Consider the following 17,072-nt stretch of genomic DNA (forward strand, 5'->3'; position numbering starts at 1 on the left):
TCCACTGTGTCCAGTACAAAACCCTGTTAATCTTGAGAATAATTTTCTCATTTTATTTTTATTCATATTATTTTGTACCATGCGTGTGGCCTCTGTGCATAATTAAAGGAACTTTCACAGTCATCTTGGATATAGGTTAGTCATAATTGCCTTTTGTCTTTTGTAACACTGATGACTAAAGCTTATGGGTAATTAACCTTTTATGCTACATTTTGTACTGATGCAGGCGTTATTATTTATACAAGAGACACATGCAGACAGCTACTGTGAACAGCTTTGTTGCTGTAGCAAGACATTAATACATGACGGCTGAAAGCGGAATATAGTCGTGCACAAGGCCATGGGATGTATAAAGTGTATGTAAATGAACTTGACTTAAACATTGTGAATCAACTTGTTTCTCTATTATTGCGCAGTAATGTCAGGGTTAGGTCTTTGTTGAACTGCCACACGGCAACAACAAAAGCACAGCATATTTATTTGTCCTTGGGCCCAAATGTTCAACCATAATGCACAAAATGCTCCATTACAGAAGACCTTGAGGAAAACAGATTGTCAGTGGAAGTTGTTTTTATGTCAGATGAGAAAAAAAGGAATTAAAAAAACAACATGCACACGCACGCACGCACGCACGCGCACACACACACACACACACACACACACACACACACACACACACACACACACACACACACACACACACACACACACACACCTTAACATTTACTGGTCTTTGGGGTGAATGTTTATTTAAAGGTGCATTATGCAACTTTTTTATGAAAAAACAAAGCCCCTCAATATGCTGTATGTGCGTAACTGAACTTCCAGTGACCCAGCGGCTGTGTGAGCGGTAAGTGTGGCGCCTTTCCATCACAGATGCCTCTGCTCCAGGAACTATTGTTTTTAGAGTTTCTGGTAGGTTTTCACTGCTGACGGACCCTCTCACCAGAGAACTTAAACCCACCTTGATTGTGATGGAAAGTGAAGATCTAAAAGATCAACTATGCACAAATATCAAGTTTTTCTTGGCATAACAAGTTTCATAATTCACCTTTAAGATGGAAATGGGACATCAGAGCAATACTGAAATGCAAATGTATTGTTATTACATTACTCTCTGTGCTGCGCCAATTCCAAGTAAATTACACAATTTGTGACACTGGGAAGCTTTAGCTGTGGTAGAAATACAGATTTGTCCATGTCTTGTGCTTAGAGGGTCGAAGGAACAATCATAGTGCTCTGGCACAGGTTAATAAAAAGAAATCAGTGACTGAATTGTCCTGGACTTGCATTGATTCGTGTTTCAATGATCAGCTGTATCTCTGTTAAGTGTCAGATAATGGTGATGGGGGGCCTTTAAGAGGACAATGTGTCACCAACAGATAAGCAGTGTCCAGAAGAAACAGGTGGGAAATTGTTCCTGGAAACAGAGCAGACACTGACCATCGGTGCTACCTGGATGGCCCCTGGCTGGTCAACACAGCTACAAAGAAGCGGAGCCCAACTCACACAAAAGCCGTAACAAGCGGCTACAAGAGAGAGCAGGCTGGAGAGCATCCCACTTATCTGTCTGAGGCCGTGGATGTAGCCACTGATTGTTGGAGCACGTCATCAAATGACCCTAATTCATAGCCTGCAAACAGGGTCACTCTGTCTTTTGCAGCTCCTAAACGTGTAATAAGCAGGAGCAGTGGAAGAGGGAACATAGGAAGACATATGCTACCCTTTAATACGAGAGAAGGAAAATGGCTATGTTGCAGCTCTATCTCTACAATTTTCTCTTTTCATTCAGGAAAAGCACCATTTCATTCATGCCATTTCCGTTCATTCATCAGCTGGGGCCAGCCTAGACTCACTGTGCATCTCCACACCAACAGTCTTATCAATGGGCGTGACGTCAGCAGTGCCTGCAGCTAGGGGGTGGCGGTGGGGGGGTCACGTGGTTCTACCGAGGGTATATACAATAAAGTTGCGCTGGCCGTGGTGCTGAAAACATTCACTTCAATTGTACTATTTTACCCAGTCCGGCTGCCACGCAAGAAGGTTTAATACGCACAGGTTTGCTTCTTGTTTGTCACAAGCTGAAGAAGGAACAGTCTCTCAGGTGATTCCATGAAATAATCTTGGCTTTACTCGAGTTGAGACTTTCACCATTTGCCCACCCCAGTGGGACTTCAGGTAAGCGAATCCACGTTTCCTGCACCATTCATAAACTCACTTAAATAACAGGATTTTAAGTTTGGGTTACAAACGGAACGATCTGCATGCTCTGGGAGAAGACTTCTCGAAATGTGAACTCTTAATAAAGACAGGCTTTGTGCAACAGTGCGACTGGGAAGAAGAAGTGAATATTAATGTTTATTTTGTTCCTTGCACCGTATTTTTGAAGAATATTTTGGTTGTGGTGATGCTTTACTTTGTACTTGAACCCCATTAATAAAAATGCAAGTTAATTAATTCAATTAATTGAATTGTGAAAATATGCTAGAAAAGAAAAGAAAAGAAAAACTGTTCTTGGACCCCGGAAAGTAATTATATAGTCAGTATTGAGGAAGAAAAAAAAACGTTTATATGTATATATATATACATATATTTAAAAAACAAAACAAAAAAACGTTTAATTCCCTTCTTTGCGCATCTGCTAAAGGCAACCTGGGAACAACAGCGTTCATCTTTCATCGAAACACAATAAGTCACAAAACAATCAACAGGCGTTAATTTAAACAATTAGCGTAATTTCTAAGTGTGAGTAGTGTGAACCAAACGATGGCCACATTGTCTATTTAGTAACGGACTGGCGCTGAGCACGTCTGCATTCCTCCACTGTCACAACGCAGAGCGCACGACGCGAGGACTGCTGGTTAAACGAGATGGAGGATTTTTTTATTATTATTTTTGTTTGGGGTGAAATTGTGTCATGATTTTGTCTCTAGTTCAGGCTCCCCACTCAGGAGCCGTAGGGTTAAACCCCCGCGACAAGCTTTACGCATGACTTCCTTGCGCTGCGTCGTGTCCGCGCCAGTGTCCTGTCGTCGCCTTTGGGAATTTAGCATTGGGAATACGCTGATGTAGGCTGCATCCAAAAACACAGATTAGTTTGCTTTATAGACGTCTGTAATGTTTTGTAAAGAGCAGACGGTTTAAAATGGAGCAAATGCGCTTTCTTGTTGGATTGGGCCGATGGAGGAGGTGAGACATTTAAATTGGTTGAAAGAAGGTTTGATTTGTCCGGTGAAACGTGGCGAGTATTTGCGTGTTTTTCTTCTTCTTTGCATTTGGTGCGATATAGGCCTACACATTTTTTTAAATTTCGGTATGTTTATATTTTAGTGACAAGCAACGACATCAGGTTGAACAAAGGGGCAATTCATTTAGATTTTTCTTCTTTTTTTTTTTTGCGCTAAGTGGGACGTAAATGCAGCGTGCGATCTAAAATAAAGGAGGCGTGATAATTAGGCCTATCGGAATCATTGTTTAGGGTACATGATGATGAAACTAGCTAATAAATAATAGGCCTGCTTAGTTTTTTTTTTTGTAAAAAAAAGGACGGGCAAAAAGAAGCTTAATAGGCAATCAGAAATCCTTAAAATGGGTTTGTCCTTAATTAAGAAATAAATCTTGTTAATACCGAACACAAACGCTCTACATGTTTTTTATTTGACACATTTTTTTTCCTTTTTTTTTTTTTTTTTAACAAAAAATGCTCACATTATTTTCTGATGCAATGTGTCTCACTGTCTCCATGTTGTCTGCTTGTGCCCAGGTGCTTAGTCTCCCTCCTGCTGGTTCTGCATGGTCATGACCTGTCATCACGGCTCTTCTTCAGCCCGCCTTGTCCTATTGGTCCTGCTCACTTTTGCTCTGCAGCTGGCCGACGCCGCCCCTGTAAGGGGCGAGGGGCTGGAGGGAGGGGTGGAGGACAGCCAAGATCACACTCTATCGCCTCCCATCTCCCCCATCAATACGTCCCAGGACCGGGGTGAGCATCCAGGCTCAGATAAAGTGACTGATGATGTGCTGGCTGCACTCCTGGAGGCCCTGGACCACCCCAGTCGTGGGGACAGAGACTGGAGAGGAGGGGGGCAAGAGCTGCCCTCGCTGGATGACTCTGAGGCTGGTGAGATAAGGAGACCAGAGGCTTCTCCACGAGAGCCCAGGGCTGAGCAGCCTAAGGAGGAGAGGGGAGGGGTTGATAAGACTGAACAGCTAATTGTAGGGCCTCTGACAGCTGCTCAGGGTGATGACTTAAAGCAGAAGACAGAAGAGGAGGATGTGGGTGATAGTGTGAACCAGAGGCAGGAGGAAAACCAACTTGAAAGTTATATCTCTCAAGGAGACAATGATGATCCCTTACTGCAACGCAAAACAAGAGGCTACTTCCAAAACATTGACTTGGGTCTCCAAGACAATGAGATCCTGCCTCCACTTAAGGGCTATAAAGCGTACAATACACAGTTAGCACGTGCAGGGAAAAAGCTCCACTGGGAGGAGAACAGTGACCGCAACCGTCCTGTCAAAGGTGGCAACTTCATGGATGACTTTGAGGATGAGGGTGAGGAGCTGGAGGAGGTGGAGGAGGAGGAAGAGAGTCTGTCCCGGATTGAGGAGGAGGCTCGGGCACAAGCTGAGAAACAGGAGGTGCTTCGTCAGCAGGAGGAGGCAGAGCGTGCCCGTGAGGAGGAGCAGAGGCTTGCTGACATCGCCTCAGACATGCTGCTGCAGTATATGGGTCGCAAGCAGCAGCAAGCTTACATGAAGCCCCGGCAGAAAAGCAGCATGGGAAACGCTGCTGAGGACAAACGCTCAGAGGAGATTGTCCAGGACGAGGATGATATGGACCAGCAGATGATTGATCGGCTCATCGAGATCAGCAGCAAACTTCACCTGCCTGCAGATGATGTTATTGAGATTATTAGTGATGTCGAAGAGAAAAAGAAGAAACGGAAAGAGCTACAGCAGCAGCCAGTCAACTCAAATCCTAACATTCCTCGCTTCCGCCCCCTGGTACCTCCACCTCTGGCTGCTCCACCTATCTACCACTACACTGCCTCAAAAAACCCCAAGAAACAAAAGTACAACAAATCCAACAAAAAGTGGCACAAGGACAAAGTAAAGTCTTACAAACAGGACTATTGGTACAAACCTCAGAAGCAGATTGACTACTGGTACAAACCACAAAAACAGTTTTTAGCATTTCCTTCTTATCCATACTACCAGAAGCCATATCGTGCATACTACCCAGTCTACTTTCCATATCCCAAATCCCCATATTATGGCAAACCACCTCCCCCAAGAGACCAGCTCTTTGGCCCCCAGGAGCTGGACCTCCAGCCTCCCAGGAGAAAAAACTGGGCAGGGGGTAAAAATAGAGGACAAGGCTGGAGGCAGCAGCCTGCTCCTCGTCTGCCCATCACCCCCTATATCTCTAACTATATCCTGCCTCACCCACGGACATACCAATCCCTCCCTGCCCCCAAACCTATCAGTCAGCCTCGAAGAGGCCGGCGGCCCCCATTTTACCCACCGGTCACTCCGGGAGATGACTATGAGGAAGATGGGCTGGTGCCCCAACTGGACAGTGAGGAGGAGCTGGAGAACTTTATTGAGAGGATCTATATGAAACGCAGAATGTATTGAAAGACCTATAGACTTTGTTTTAGACCAGAACAGAGTCATTGAGTGCAGAAAGACTCAAAGATTGTGAGCTTAAATGACGTTTAAAGGTCCTGAGATGAAAAGTTTGGTTTATATTGTATCACTGTATTTGAGTTATTTCTTTGGTCAAGAGGGAGGAGTTTGAGCTCCCTATAACCATGTTCAGCCTCTTGCTCAGTTTACATCTGAAACAGCACATACCGAGAGTATGTCTGTCTTCATTCAGGTTGAACTCTGATGCTCTTACATATCTCAGAGTTTTCTACAAGACACACTTCACTTTTGTGAGCATTCAAATGCAGTTGTGCCCATTGTAAGAGAACCATGTTTACAACAAACAGCGTATTTATAGCATTTGTTCACTTTGTGTATGTCACAATCAAATTAATTAGACTTATTATAGCTACACAGATGTATTATTGGAGAAAACTGCTGTGTTGACAGTATGTTTTGTTGTATTTGACAATGTGATGTTGCCTTTCTTATTGCTGATTGGTCACAACAATTTACAAGGTGCCAAATACACACATTTTTCAAACTCCAGATGAATTTTGCCTTACAAGCACCATAGTTCTATAAGGGAATTATCATAATGCATGTTATATTTTCATTGGTCCTGATGTAAAAACCCTGTGGACTCCAAAAGCACAAACTTAACACTAAACACTTCCAACCTGGTGGACTAAGGGTTTTTATTCATAATGGGACCCACACAGACAGTATGATGCACCATAAAGGAAATCATCGCATCATCACCAAAGGGGGTCCATATTCACAACTAATATTTTACCTCATCTACATTGAATGCCTCACTTTAAATGCATTGAAGTTATTATTTACGTAAATTCTTGAAGTCAGCTTTCTGTATCTGTTTTGCAGCCTATTACAAGCAGATATTCACCGGGAGGCTACAAGAATTTAGATCTTTTTTTAAACTCACCTAAAGGTTTCAGGCCGGGAGTCAGGGATTGCGCTTAAACCGTTAAATGCACGTCTTTTTACCTGCAACTGAAAAAAAGAAAAAAAAGAAAAGAACAAAAAAAGTGAAAAAATCAAACAGTGTGGAGAAATCAAGATGATGGTTTTCTCTGAATAGACTGTGATTTAAAAAAAAAAAAAAAAAAAAAACTAAAGGAAGAGGGCCACTGTGTCCGCAGTGAAGCCATCTGTCTTGTGAAAGGAGAGTGTTGTTGTTGATGTCACCTTTAGCATTGTAACATGTACAGTGTGAAATAAATATGCCCGTGCAATGTGTAAATAACAGCATGATGATTACTAGTTTTGCTATATGATAAAAAATAAAAGCAATTATTTTATTAAAGTTCAGTTTTTTAATGGCTTCTTAAGGAGTGCTATGTTTTACTGCAGAAAAACTTTCAGTCGATGGCACGTGTGTAATCTATGAAGACGTGTGCACGCAGCATATGATACGAATCTATACTGGTTCATTATGTGCCAGAAAAATCAATGGAGAATGTGTGAAAAACAAGATTGGAAATGAAAAGGGGAGGAACAGTGAAAGGAGCGAGGAGGGAGGGGAACTGCAGTGATTGATGAGTCACATGATTGCCCGATGAGTCATCCATCTGTACACTGCGCAGGACCACACTGCTGTATAGTCAGTTAACTGCTGGCATTCAACATAATGATTGAGACACATTTGCAGGAGCCTCAAGCCAAACAATAGCAGAGGAAAAACGTGTTTGATACTCGATTAGTGTTGGACATATCAACCTCCTACTATATGATGCTGGCGTGTGATGCTTGGTGGGGAAAAAACACACAAAGAAAACCCCAAAACATTGCAAAAAATATGTACTTAATTGTTGCTACATGGCTGAAAAAATACTGAATTACAAATAAAAGTAGCTAAATTAAAATAATAAAATCATAAACTTTAGTGGTGCATACTGGAACATTATGTAATAATATTCATATGAAGATATTTAATGATAATAATTTTACATCTAAAAGTGTATTTTTCTTAGCATTTAGTATTTCAAGGCAACTGAGTTGATTCATGCTTTATCTCAACTTGTTCGCCAATTCCAGACACCATGTTATGAATTTAGAGTCATTGTTAATTGCAGTCTTTATTTTCTCGTGAGGCTTATTTGTTGAGACGGCAGAAGCAAGGATTTAATTATTAGTTGTGAAAACAACACTACTGGTCACTGGACTCTGGCCAGTTTGGCTGCTGCATGCTGGGAAAAGGGAAGAAGAATGAAGACTCTTTTATGCAAAGTATGTTTGCAGATGTGACATACAACAATCAAGCATAACATTACGGCCACTAAAGAGAGAAGTGCACCAGATGGATTAAATATGCACTGAAAAACTCATTACAGGTATGTGATGTATAATGCAAGAAGTTCAAGTCTTTTAACACATGAGAAAAGTCAAATTAGTGATGGGTAGATGACTAGGTCAGTGCATAGCGTGGTAATCAGTGTCAGAAGTTCACAGAGTGTTAACAACAGGTTTATGAGTGGAGTCCAATTGAACAGACAAGCTCAAACTGCTGAGAGGTTTCTTGTGGACAGTGTTCACAGTGTAATATGACTCACATTAATAGACTGGCATGAGTGAGTTGCTCTCTGGCCGGAGGCTTGGGGATCACTCTCAGGTCCACTGTAGATTTTTGTGACACTTCACACACATCTTCCGCCGCTAAAAGTGATAGTTATGGCAGGGCATCTGGCAAAGACATACAAAACAGATATACTCATGGCTGAAGCTAAAGGAAAAAAAAAACTTGTGTCTGATGTTGTATTGGGTACTGCAGTTTTTATGCAGAAAGAAGCATAGAACAAGATTGCTGGAAAGCTGCTAATGACCACAGATAATCACCTAAAGCTGATAAAGTGAAATGAATACTTCCCCTGCATGATTTTGGATATGGACACATTAAAATACATTAATATTTTTTATTTAATCAGTTACCAATACTGGTCCCTTTAGCAGGGGCACAGGGATGAGAGCTGTTAAAAGCAGTCATTTTTAGAAGTTTGACATGAATAGAAGTAAAGAATATTAGTAAGATGGCGCCGTGCTCTGAGCTGTCAAACAGGCAGTATAGAGGAAGAGAGTATATTTCTGGATGTAATGAAAAAGGATATAAAGTTGCTGCAAGATAAGCTGATGTAGAAAACTTTGTTAAATGGAGGCAGATGATTCACTGTGGTGCGCCCTGAATGAGAGAAGAGTGCCAATTGACCACCTTTGTAGAGGAAACTGAAGCTATACACGACTATGCTCATGGTCACGACAAAAAGTGTGACTAAGTCACATTATTATCTCAGTCATTTTGAGCCCAATTTAAAAGCTCCAGCAAGGTATTGGACAATTATAGTTGCAGTTGAGTGATGAATAAAACATCTAATTTCAGTAGATCTTTGCAGTTGGCTTATTGCCATTGCATTACAGCACATTGCGAATATCTGGGCCATATGAGCCATATACAGCGGTGAGATTTAGAGGGGGTAAGCTAAAATGGGCATGAATACTGAAGATACCTCTAACCTCATCCGGCTTTGGCAACACTCATCACGTATTTTGGGCATAGGCATGGTTTGTGTTTTAGAAAGATAGTCACAAATGAGCTGTAGGCAGAGTAGGAGGCGACAGGAGATGAGAAAAGTCCAACAACATTAACTGTGTCACATGGTCTCAAAGAAAATTAGGGGTTTGTGACGCATTGGGGACGTTGTCTGACTCAACTAGATTTGACGTCACTCACTTTATTAAAGTGGGCATAGATAATGAACCTAAAACAGACAGGCAGATATTTGGCCACTTTGAGGGCATTGGTGACTGAGTGGCTGGCACTGTCCCCTCAAAGCAAGATGATCCCATGTTTGAATCCCAGGTCAGGTGAGGTCCTTCTGTGTGGAGTTTGCATATTGTCTTTGTGCCAGGTGGGTTTACTCCAGGCGCTCCGGTTTCAGCCATCAACCTGGGATAAAGCCTCCAGCTATAGGTAGTTCTTACCAAACCTTGGTGACAAGTTGCCCGTGGCCACTGCTCCTGAATTGTCCCAGTGGTGTCATAGGAAGGGACTACATTTTCCCAGAGAGACATTAAGGCATGTCTGATCTTGAATGAAATCTTCTCATAAATGACTAAAGGCCTGTAGAGAATCATGTTAAGGGGAAACGGATAATAAAACACAGACAAATGTCCATAAAACATATAACATTTTACACTTGACACAATGGATTGTATTCTCAGGAAAAAGGCTCTGGATCCCATAAGCCTTTCATAGCACTACTTCATGTTTTGCCATGTGGGTGTACTATAGTTAAAATACATTTGAAAACAGCCAAAAAAAAATAGGACTCCAATCCTGAGGCGCAGAAATTGGTATAGATCCAGCGTTTGCCACAAAAGACTCTGACAGCGCAGCAATTCATCCGTAATGGCCCAGGAAAAAACATATGCAGAAATGTCAGTGGTTTAATATGAGATTCATTTAGATGTAGACCTTTAAAATCTGATTAAAAATAATGATCATGTTTTTCCCCCACAGCTGCCAGGATTTGGGACAACCTTTTTAAAAATCCAAATACCACAGTTGCATTAACCAAAATAGCATGAAAAATAACAGGACTCTAAAAAACATATTTGTGAAATAACTTCGGCTGATATAACCAAAGAGGTCTTATTAGGCGCCATGGCAACAGCTTTTAGACAGCCATTGTTTTCAAGTCAGAAAATGTCAAACTATTTTAGAAGAATGTAATATTGTGTTTTTATACCGTCAAACCGCATTTTTAGTCTCTGATGTTAAATAATGAAAACATAGGTTATTATAAATAGTTTATTTTAGATTACCAGGGCAGTAGACATTGAAGATCTTTTTTCCTTGATGGAGGAGTGCTTTGAGTGAACTGTGGAGGAAAAAATATAGCCCATTTCAGATGCATTTCCTTCACAATGTGCCCAACAACATAGACATGACACAACAATGAATGCCATGCTTGCTTTTTGTGTCCATGTCGACACACCTCATAAGCCACAGGTTCAGTTCATTTATCCATATACTGTAAGTCAGGCCACATGACCGCAATAACATGTTGTATATATCTGTTTTCAAATCATTATTCAAGGTGGGCACTATAAATATTACAAATCAATGGAGCTGAAAGTTAAAACACAAAACCCTTGGCAATTAGTCTGTATCGTCATATGGTCCCCCCCCCCCCCAACACAGTCAGTGTCTACTTCACTATGTAAATGCAAATGTGTTTGAACTACTAAATAAACTGCCTTTTGAATTCTCTTTCATAACACGACATTGGCAGCCAACCTCTGATTGTAGTGGGCGGCCTTTTTCAGGGCATGTTCTTGAAAATGAAGCAGGCTTTCAGAAGTCCCATTAGGACAGGGCTGCACTGGGGACCCCTCTGAAACAGCACCCTTTGTTTACACTCTCCCCCAGTCATTTGGCTCTCTGCTTTCATCTGCTGCTCCTCCATTTTACCCCCCTTCTCCCATCTCCTACCTCTTTTATTCCCTAAATTATCCGTACCCCTCCCCAGTACCTTTTAATGCTCCCTAACACCTAATCGTCCGGCCATTTTTCCTTTCTTTCTTCCCTTCGCTCTCCACGTCTTGTTTTGTATGCAAGCCCCAAGGGAGAGGAATGGGTGAAAAGCACTCTCTCTGCGCCACTGTCACAAAAGACTGGTGAGTCATCGGCACTTATGTTCCCGGCTGCCTCCTCCCACAAACACACACACATACAAGGAGGAGAAAAAAAAAAAAACACTGAAATTAGTCTGTACCTGCCACACATTTACAGGAAGGCGTGCACTTCACTGACCGGTAAATACCCTCAATGTGGTTTCAGGAACATACTAACATGTGAAAAACAGGTTATCTAAGGAATAATCACCTATCTATATATTTTTACTCTTTTCTGGAGCTATTAGTGGTTTGGTAAGTTTAGTTGAGGTACTTGGCAGGAAATCTGTCCTCAGCATTTGATCAATCTTTATATGCAGCTGGGGAAACATGTCAGGAGCAGAAGGCCACCACAGTGTAGGGCCAAGGGACTCGTCTCCCCCTCTTGAGCCAGGTCTGATCAGGGCACACGCACTTTAAGGTTAAGGTCATTGTTTGGGGTTGATGGGAGAACTTGAATGCCTAGTGGAACTCTACCCAGATACAGGACCAAAATGCAAACTATACACAGAAAGGCCCTGTATGAGCATGGTTCGGGAATCGAACCTGGGACCTTCTTGCTGCACGGGAAAAGTGCTGGTCACGCACATGTCAGCGAATGACAGCAACTCAAGTGTCTATTTGCTACAGTGAGTGAACTGAGTCTTAGGCCTATTTAGTTTATAAATAATGCATCATTTGAAATAGCAGTGTTTTTACATGAGTAGGCCTTCATATGGTTAGGCTTTCTACTTCCCTCTTATATTCAGATTAACAACACAAAGACTATCATTAACTACATTGGGATAATATCTAATATAATTTCTAGACCCTTTATTCTCCTCTATTCTAGTACGTATTATTATCCAGTAGGCTATTTTTTAAGAGGTGATTGGCAGAAAGCTGCTTATCCCTCCTGTAAAACAACAGTGTGTGCTGCAGAGAACAGAAGGCGCTGTAATAACAATCGAACTAAGTAGTGTGAACTAGTTATACCTTGTGATAAAAGGTGAGGTGGTGGAGTTTGCGTAGTCACTTTACCTTCAGTTCGGGCGCCTTTCTTTTCTTGGTGTTTTGCATCAACAAGCCTGTGAAACACAGAAAGGTAAGCTTGGAAGTCATCGAGTTTACATTTTGTTTCATTGCACAAAGAAAAGAAAATTCTACATTAAAGAACGGTAAAATACGGTTTTAAATAGGTCTATACGTAATATGCCACGAGACGGAAACGTGGGGGTCGACGGCCCTCTGCTGGTAGAAATGACAAATTACAACTAGTTTATCCAGAACTTTTTTTTTTAAATGATCTAGTAGCTATATAATTTGTTTTCATTTGGCATTGGAATTTCAAAAAAATCTTATAAAACAAGTTTGATTATAAAAATGTTTTTAAATCTATTGTAAAAGAAGGTTTTATTAATTGCATCTAATAGAGACGAAATTCTAATATCATTCACAATGAATATAAACTACGACTACAACTACTATTACTATAACTACTACTACTACTATTCGGCTAATAATAACAATGTACAGATCTAAAATGGCAACTGTGTCCAAACTATGGTGTCGGGGCCAAATTGGACAAATCATACAGTGACAAGAAGGACCACAGTTCAACTTCACGTGGTGGATGCTCAATATTTGGAATATTAACTGTATCTGAAACAAAAGAAGCTGGTAAATTAGACTTTTTTATGCTAAGATTAAACAGCATCTGATAGGCTAGTCCCAATCAATTTCACAGGCCAATATTTTGAAATACGTGGCTCGCAAAGAAATATTTTTGGGACACTCCTGACCAAATCAACTCACTAAAATGGCTAACTAATGCATTTAGTAAATATAAGGATCAAAATAAAGGGCTAATCTTGTTCTTAACCAGGTCTGTGCAGAACCAAACAGATTAAATCAGTATTATTTTATGTTATCCCCAAGTAACCTGAACATTTTCAATCATCGTATCCTATTGTTGCTACTAAAAGGTCTATGTTTCTCTTTGGGGGTGCTGCCTATGTCAAAGCCCATTAGAGCCCTCACCTGATTACTCTTTACAGAAACCTGCTTGTGAGCTATTCAGACACATCAAATATTGAAGACTGGAGTTTCCGTTTCACACACACTCCGAGGGGGGGCGGTCCCGAGCTATCTGCCAAGGTCTGTCCAAACAGGACAAACAGTAAGCTTTAAGAGAGGCATAGTCCAAGAAAGCAATTGAGATTAGAGGAAATTTATCAAAGAGAAGCAGTCTTGGAGGGGGATACATGAGCGGGCATGGAGGAAGAAAGGGTGGCACCAGCAGAAAACAGCCAAAGGTAAGACAAGGAGAGCAGAGAGATGTTTATGTACACTCATGTAACAGTAGAGGCTTGGCTGCCTAATCAGCTGTAGACCTATTGGTTGATAACCTTCTACTCAGGCACTTAAGAGGGCATGTTTTACTAATTTTGTATGTGCTTCAACTTTAGTGAGGACCAGCCGGAGGCGGAGAGCACCTGTAAAGAGACCGACAACCCTGAAAAGGAAGTTGATCTTGATCCACAAAGTACAGTTATTAGTGAAGAGGTAGTTACAACTCAACTTACCCAAAAGGCATAATCATTTGTGTTGAAGATTATAATTATTTGTTTTAATTGACGAATATTAATATAACACTCACCTAAACAAGAACCAAGAATCAAGAGTACATTTGCACTAAAGTGAGATAAATTATGCTTCAGCCCAAAGGTGCAATTGAAATATTCAAGTAGTCGATTAACTGAGATAAGAATTGATGACTAGTTGACTTTCTTTTAGCTCAAGCTTTGTGGATGCCCTTTGTTCAGGATGTGCCAGATGAAGAACAGTGTGTCAGTGATACAACGCAGCAGGAGATCACAAACTCACAGGACAGTGAAGGTCCCCCACCTTCTGACCCCCCTGCAGAGGACCATGTGACACCCCCAGATGAGACCAAGGAACTCACACCCCAAAGTGAGGGTAAATTCACCTGCTTCTTATCTTACTTTATCAAGTCTGTACATTTAATTTTTCTAAATATTTCATAAATATGTCCTATCTGTGTCCCCAGATATTAGGTAACGATACGAACTGAGGTATGAGAGAGTGACTGGTTAGTGGTGCTCGGAGGTGCAGGTAGAAGTCAGTCTGCCCCACGGCAGCTGTGGCTACATTAGTAGCTTACCACCACCGAGTATGGTGTGAATGACTGATGCAGCGTTAAGTGTCTGTTAATGTGGAGAAAAGCTATTTGCTAAAATGAAATAGTCGTATTTTTTTTTACTGATAACCACTGTCATGTTGTTGTTTTTTCACAATTACAAAAACAATGTAGCCTATACATGATGTAAAAGTTGCTTGCATTTTATTTGTTTTGGTTCTTAAGACAATTATCCAATCAGAGCACAATGAGCCCCGCACTTAGGGTTGCCAGAACTTCTGGCTAAATCCAGTTTGGAGATGAACAATAAAGGACTCACTCCTACCTCCGCAATTCCTGCATCTGTCCCTGACCAAGTCCTAATTCATTCTGTCTGTACTTTGCTTTCAAATGAGAAATGGCATGTTCAGTTCTGCGTAGTTGCAGTTTAGATTTAGAGCGCTTGCTACAAACATTAGCTTTGACTGTTTTATCATAGCAATGGAAAGGGTATATTAGATAAAGTGAAATCAATCTGAATTTTGCACATCAATGTCACCAACAACCACAATAGCATCAGCTTAAGATAAGATGAGAGATAAGATAAGCCTTTATTGATCTCACAATGGTGAAATTAAATTAATATAAACATTTATGTTTTGCACAGGCCATCCTCCAGAGCCCTGCTGGTACTGCCTGCGCTCCCTGGACTCACAGTATCGTCCGGAGATTCCCAAACAGGTATCAGACAGATAACTGTTTGTTTTGTTCAAAAGAGACAAGCATATGAATGATTTCTAATACTTATAATAAGCTGTAATGTAATAAGATCTTGAGTAGCCACAGACTGAGGTCTGTGATGTGAAGAGACACAGCAGATGGAATTTCATGACTCTATTCTTTTCTTGCAATTTTAATGCACTGTAATGGCATACTCCGGCTGGTGGTTGCAATAGTGATTTATTATTTCCAGTGTAAAATTTCATTAAAAAAAAAAAAAAAAAATGTTGCCAACTAGATGTTAGTTTAATATTTGTATTTAAAATATTGATGTATAGTATTTCATAAGAATTTATACATTTCTCTTTCAATTTAGATGAGCTTTTCTTTCTCATTGATTCGTTTTGCCTAATACATTCAGGTGTGCTCGCAAAATGTATGTGCAAAAGTGGATCAGCATCAAAGTTATTCCTGCATTTATTAGTCACAGCATTCTCTCATTTACATATCAGATTTGGGCCCCTAATTCTGTAATACAGGATATTTCAAGTAGCATATTTTATTTTTCAGCTTGCACTCACTATTGAGCACCTGTCTTGATAAACTTGCTTATAACCTTCCTCTGCAAAGTACTGAGCAAACTGAACAAAGCAGAAAAATCCTGAGGCTACTTGAGGTGGGAGTAAATCACTAAATGCAAGTCTCGAGTCAAGTCCATGTCGTGAAGGTCCAAGTCCTAAGTAAGTCCAATTCAAACGGTCATGGGGTCAAGTCAAGGCACCTCAAGTTGCACACATTGGAGTTAGGCCCAAATTAATAAGCAGCTTATTAATACATGAATACTTTTAATAAGCAGCTTGTTACAGGTATTAATAAGCTGCTTATCAAAGATATTAATGAGCTGCTTTCACTGCCTTTTAACATCTATAAATAGTCTAAATTGCTTATAAAACATGTATATTACTAATGCATATTAATGCATTATTAACAGTTAATGAGCACTACTTAATATAAATTGTTACAGAAATACTCTTAAAAGTTGCTCGCCCTATCTGACCCAACCTCTCTGTTTTATTTCTGTCCTGCTCTTTGTCATTTTACCCACATCGACCATTTCAGATGTTGATAATTATTCTAGTCTGCCTTGCTTTTATCCACTGGACCTGCACCTTTGTTAAGCATTAACTATTCATGTTTTTGAACCACCTGCAATTACTGTTCTAGCTGGATTTTTCGGTTTTATATGTAATACACCACTGATTGATTTCAGATGAGTAATACATTTGTTTTAGCGGGCAAAACAACTATAGTGTAGTCGGTACTGTTTTGGGCCCGTGGGTTTGAATGTTTGAGGACTGTGGAGGGCGTTCTGCACTTAGACTGTGACGTTTTGCAGCCAGACTCACTTCAATACAGTGATGCATAACTTATGTGCGCAACTCATCTTTCCTGATTGTGTGCAGGAAGATTCCTCAACCGCAGTGCCCTCTAGCGGTCAACAACGTGTGACGTACCAGACGGACCCCAGGCCACACTTCGGAGTCGCCTGGTCGTCCCACGCACCAGGGCACCCTCTGTGGGACAGCGAGGGACCGTGCTGGGGACAGAGGAATCAGGAAATGCCCAATACCACTCACATCTGCCCACACTGCCATTTGGGGCTCCCAGCAGACACTTTACGCTGGCACGAGGTTGGCATACTTACACATAAATCTAGAATCATATCACCGTGCTGTGAGGAGTGTGCTTACAGACTGATGTCTTTCCCCTGCACAGGCCAAGTGTCTGCTATTTGAAGAGCTGAGGGCTGCAAAGAAATAAACAATACTCAAATTTCAAAATGTAATGCCGTTCTCTATTATTTTATAGGAACATTAGGCTACTTGTATGTTGT

At 41.0% G+C, this 17,072-nt stretch overlaps 2 protein-coding genes across 3 annotated transcripts; both read left to right on the top strand.

Moving 5' to 3' along the window:
• Positions 1-1,974: 1,974 nt before the first annotated feature.
• On the top strand, positions 1,975-6,973 carry LOC306970903 (uncharacterized protein). 2 transcript variants are annotated; one of them, XM_079566980.1, is made up of 2 exons: positions 1,975-2,178; positions 3,764-6,972. In XM_079566980.1, the coding sequence occupies exon 2, from the start codon at positions 3,793-3,795 to the stop codon at positions 5,635-5,637; it is 1,845 nt and encodes a 614-aa protein (XP_079423106.1). In that variant the 5' UTR covers positions 1,975-2,178; positions 3,764-3,792; the 3' UTR covers positions 5,638-6,972. The 2 variants fall into 2 exon arrangements, with proteins under 2 accessions (XP_079423106.1, XP_079423107.1); XM_079566981.1 differs by lacking the exon at positions 1,975-2,178 and adding an exon at positions 2,816-3,189 and having other exon boundaries at positions 3,764-6,973.
• Positions 6,974-13,522: 6,549 nt separating this feature from the next.
• LOC306970452 (uncharacterized protein) lies at positions 13,523-17,006 on the top strand. The gene is made up of 6 exons (XM_079566432.1): positions 13,523-13,634; positions 13,788-13,884; positions 14,145-14,298; positions 15,126-15,199; positions 16,642-16,869; positions 16,955-17,006. The coding sequence occupies exons 1-6, from the start codon at positions 13,594-13,596 to the stop codon at positions 16,997-16,999; spliced, it is 639 nt and encodes a 212-aa protein (XP_079422558.1). The 5' UTR covers positions 13,523-13,593; the 3' UTR covers positions 17,000-17,006.
• Positions 17,007-17,072: the final 66 nt, after the last annotated feature.

This window comes from Gobius niger (genome assembly GCF_951799975.1).
Source record: "Gobius niger genome assembly, chromosome: 11".
Lineage (NCBI taxonomy): Eukaryota > Metazoa > Chordata > Actinopteri > Gobiiformes > Gobiidae > Gobius > Gobius niger.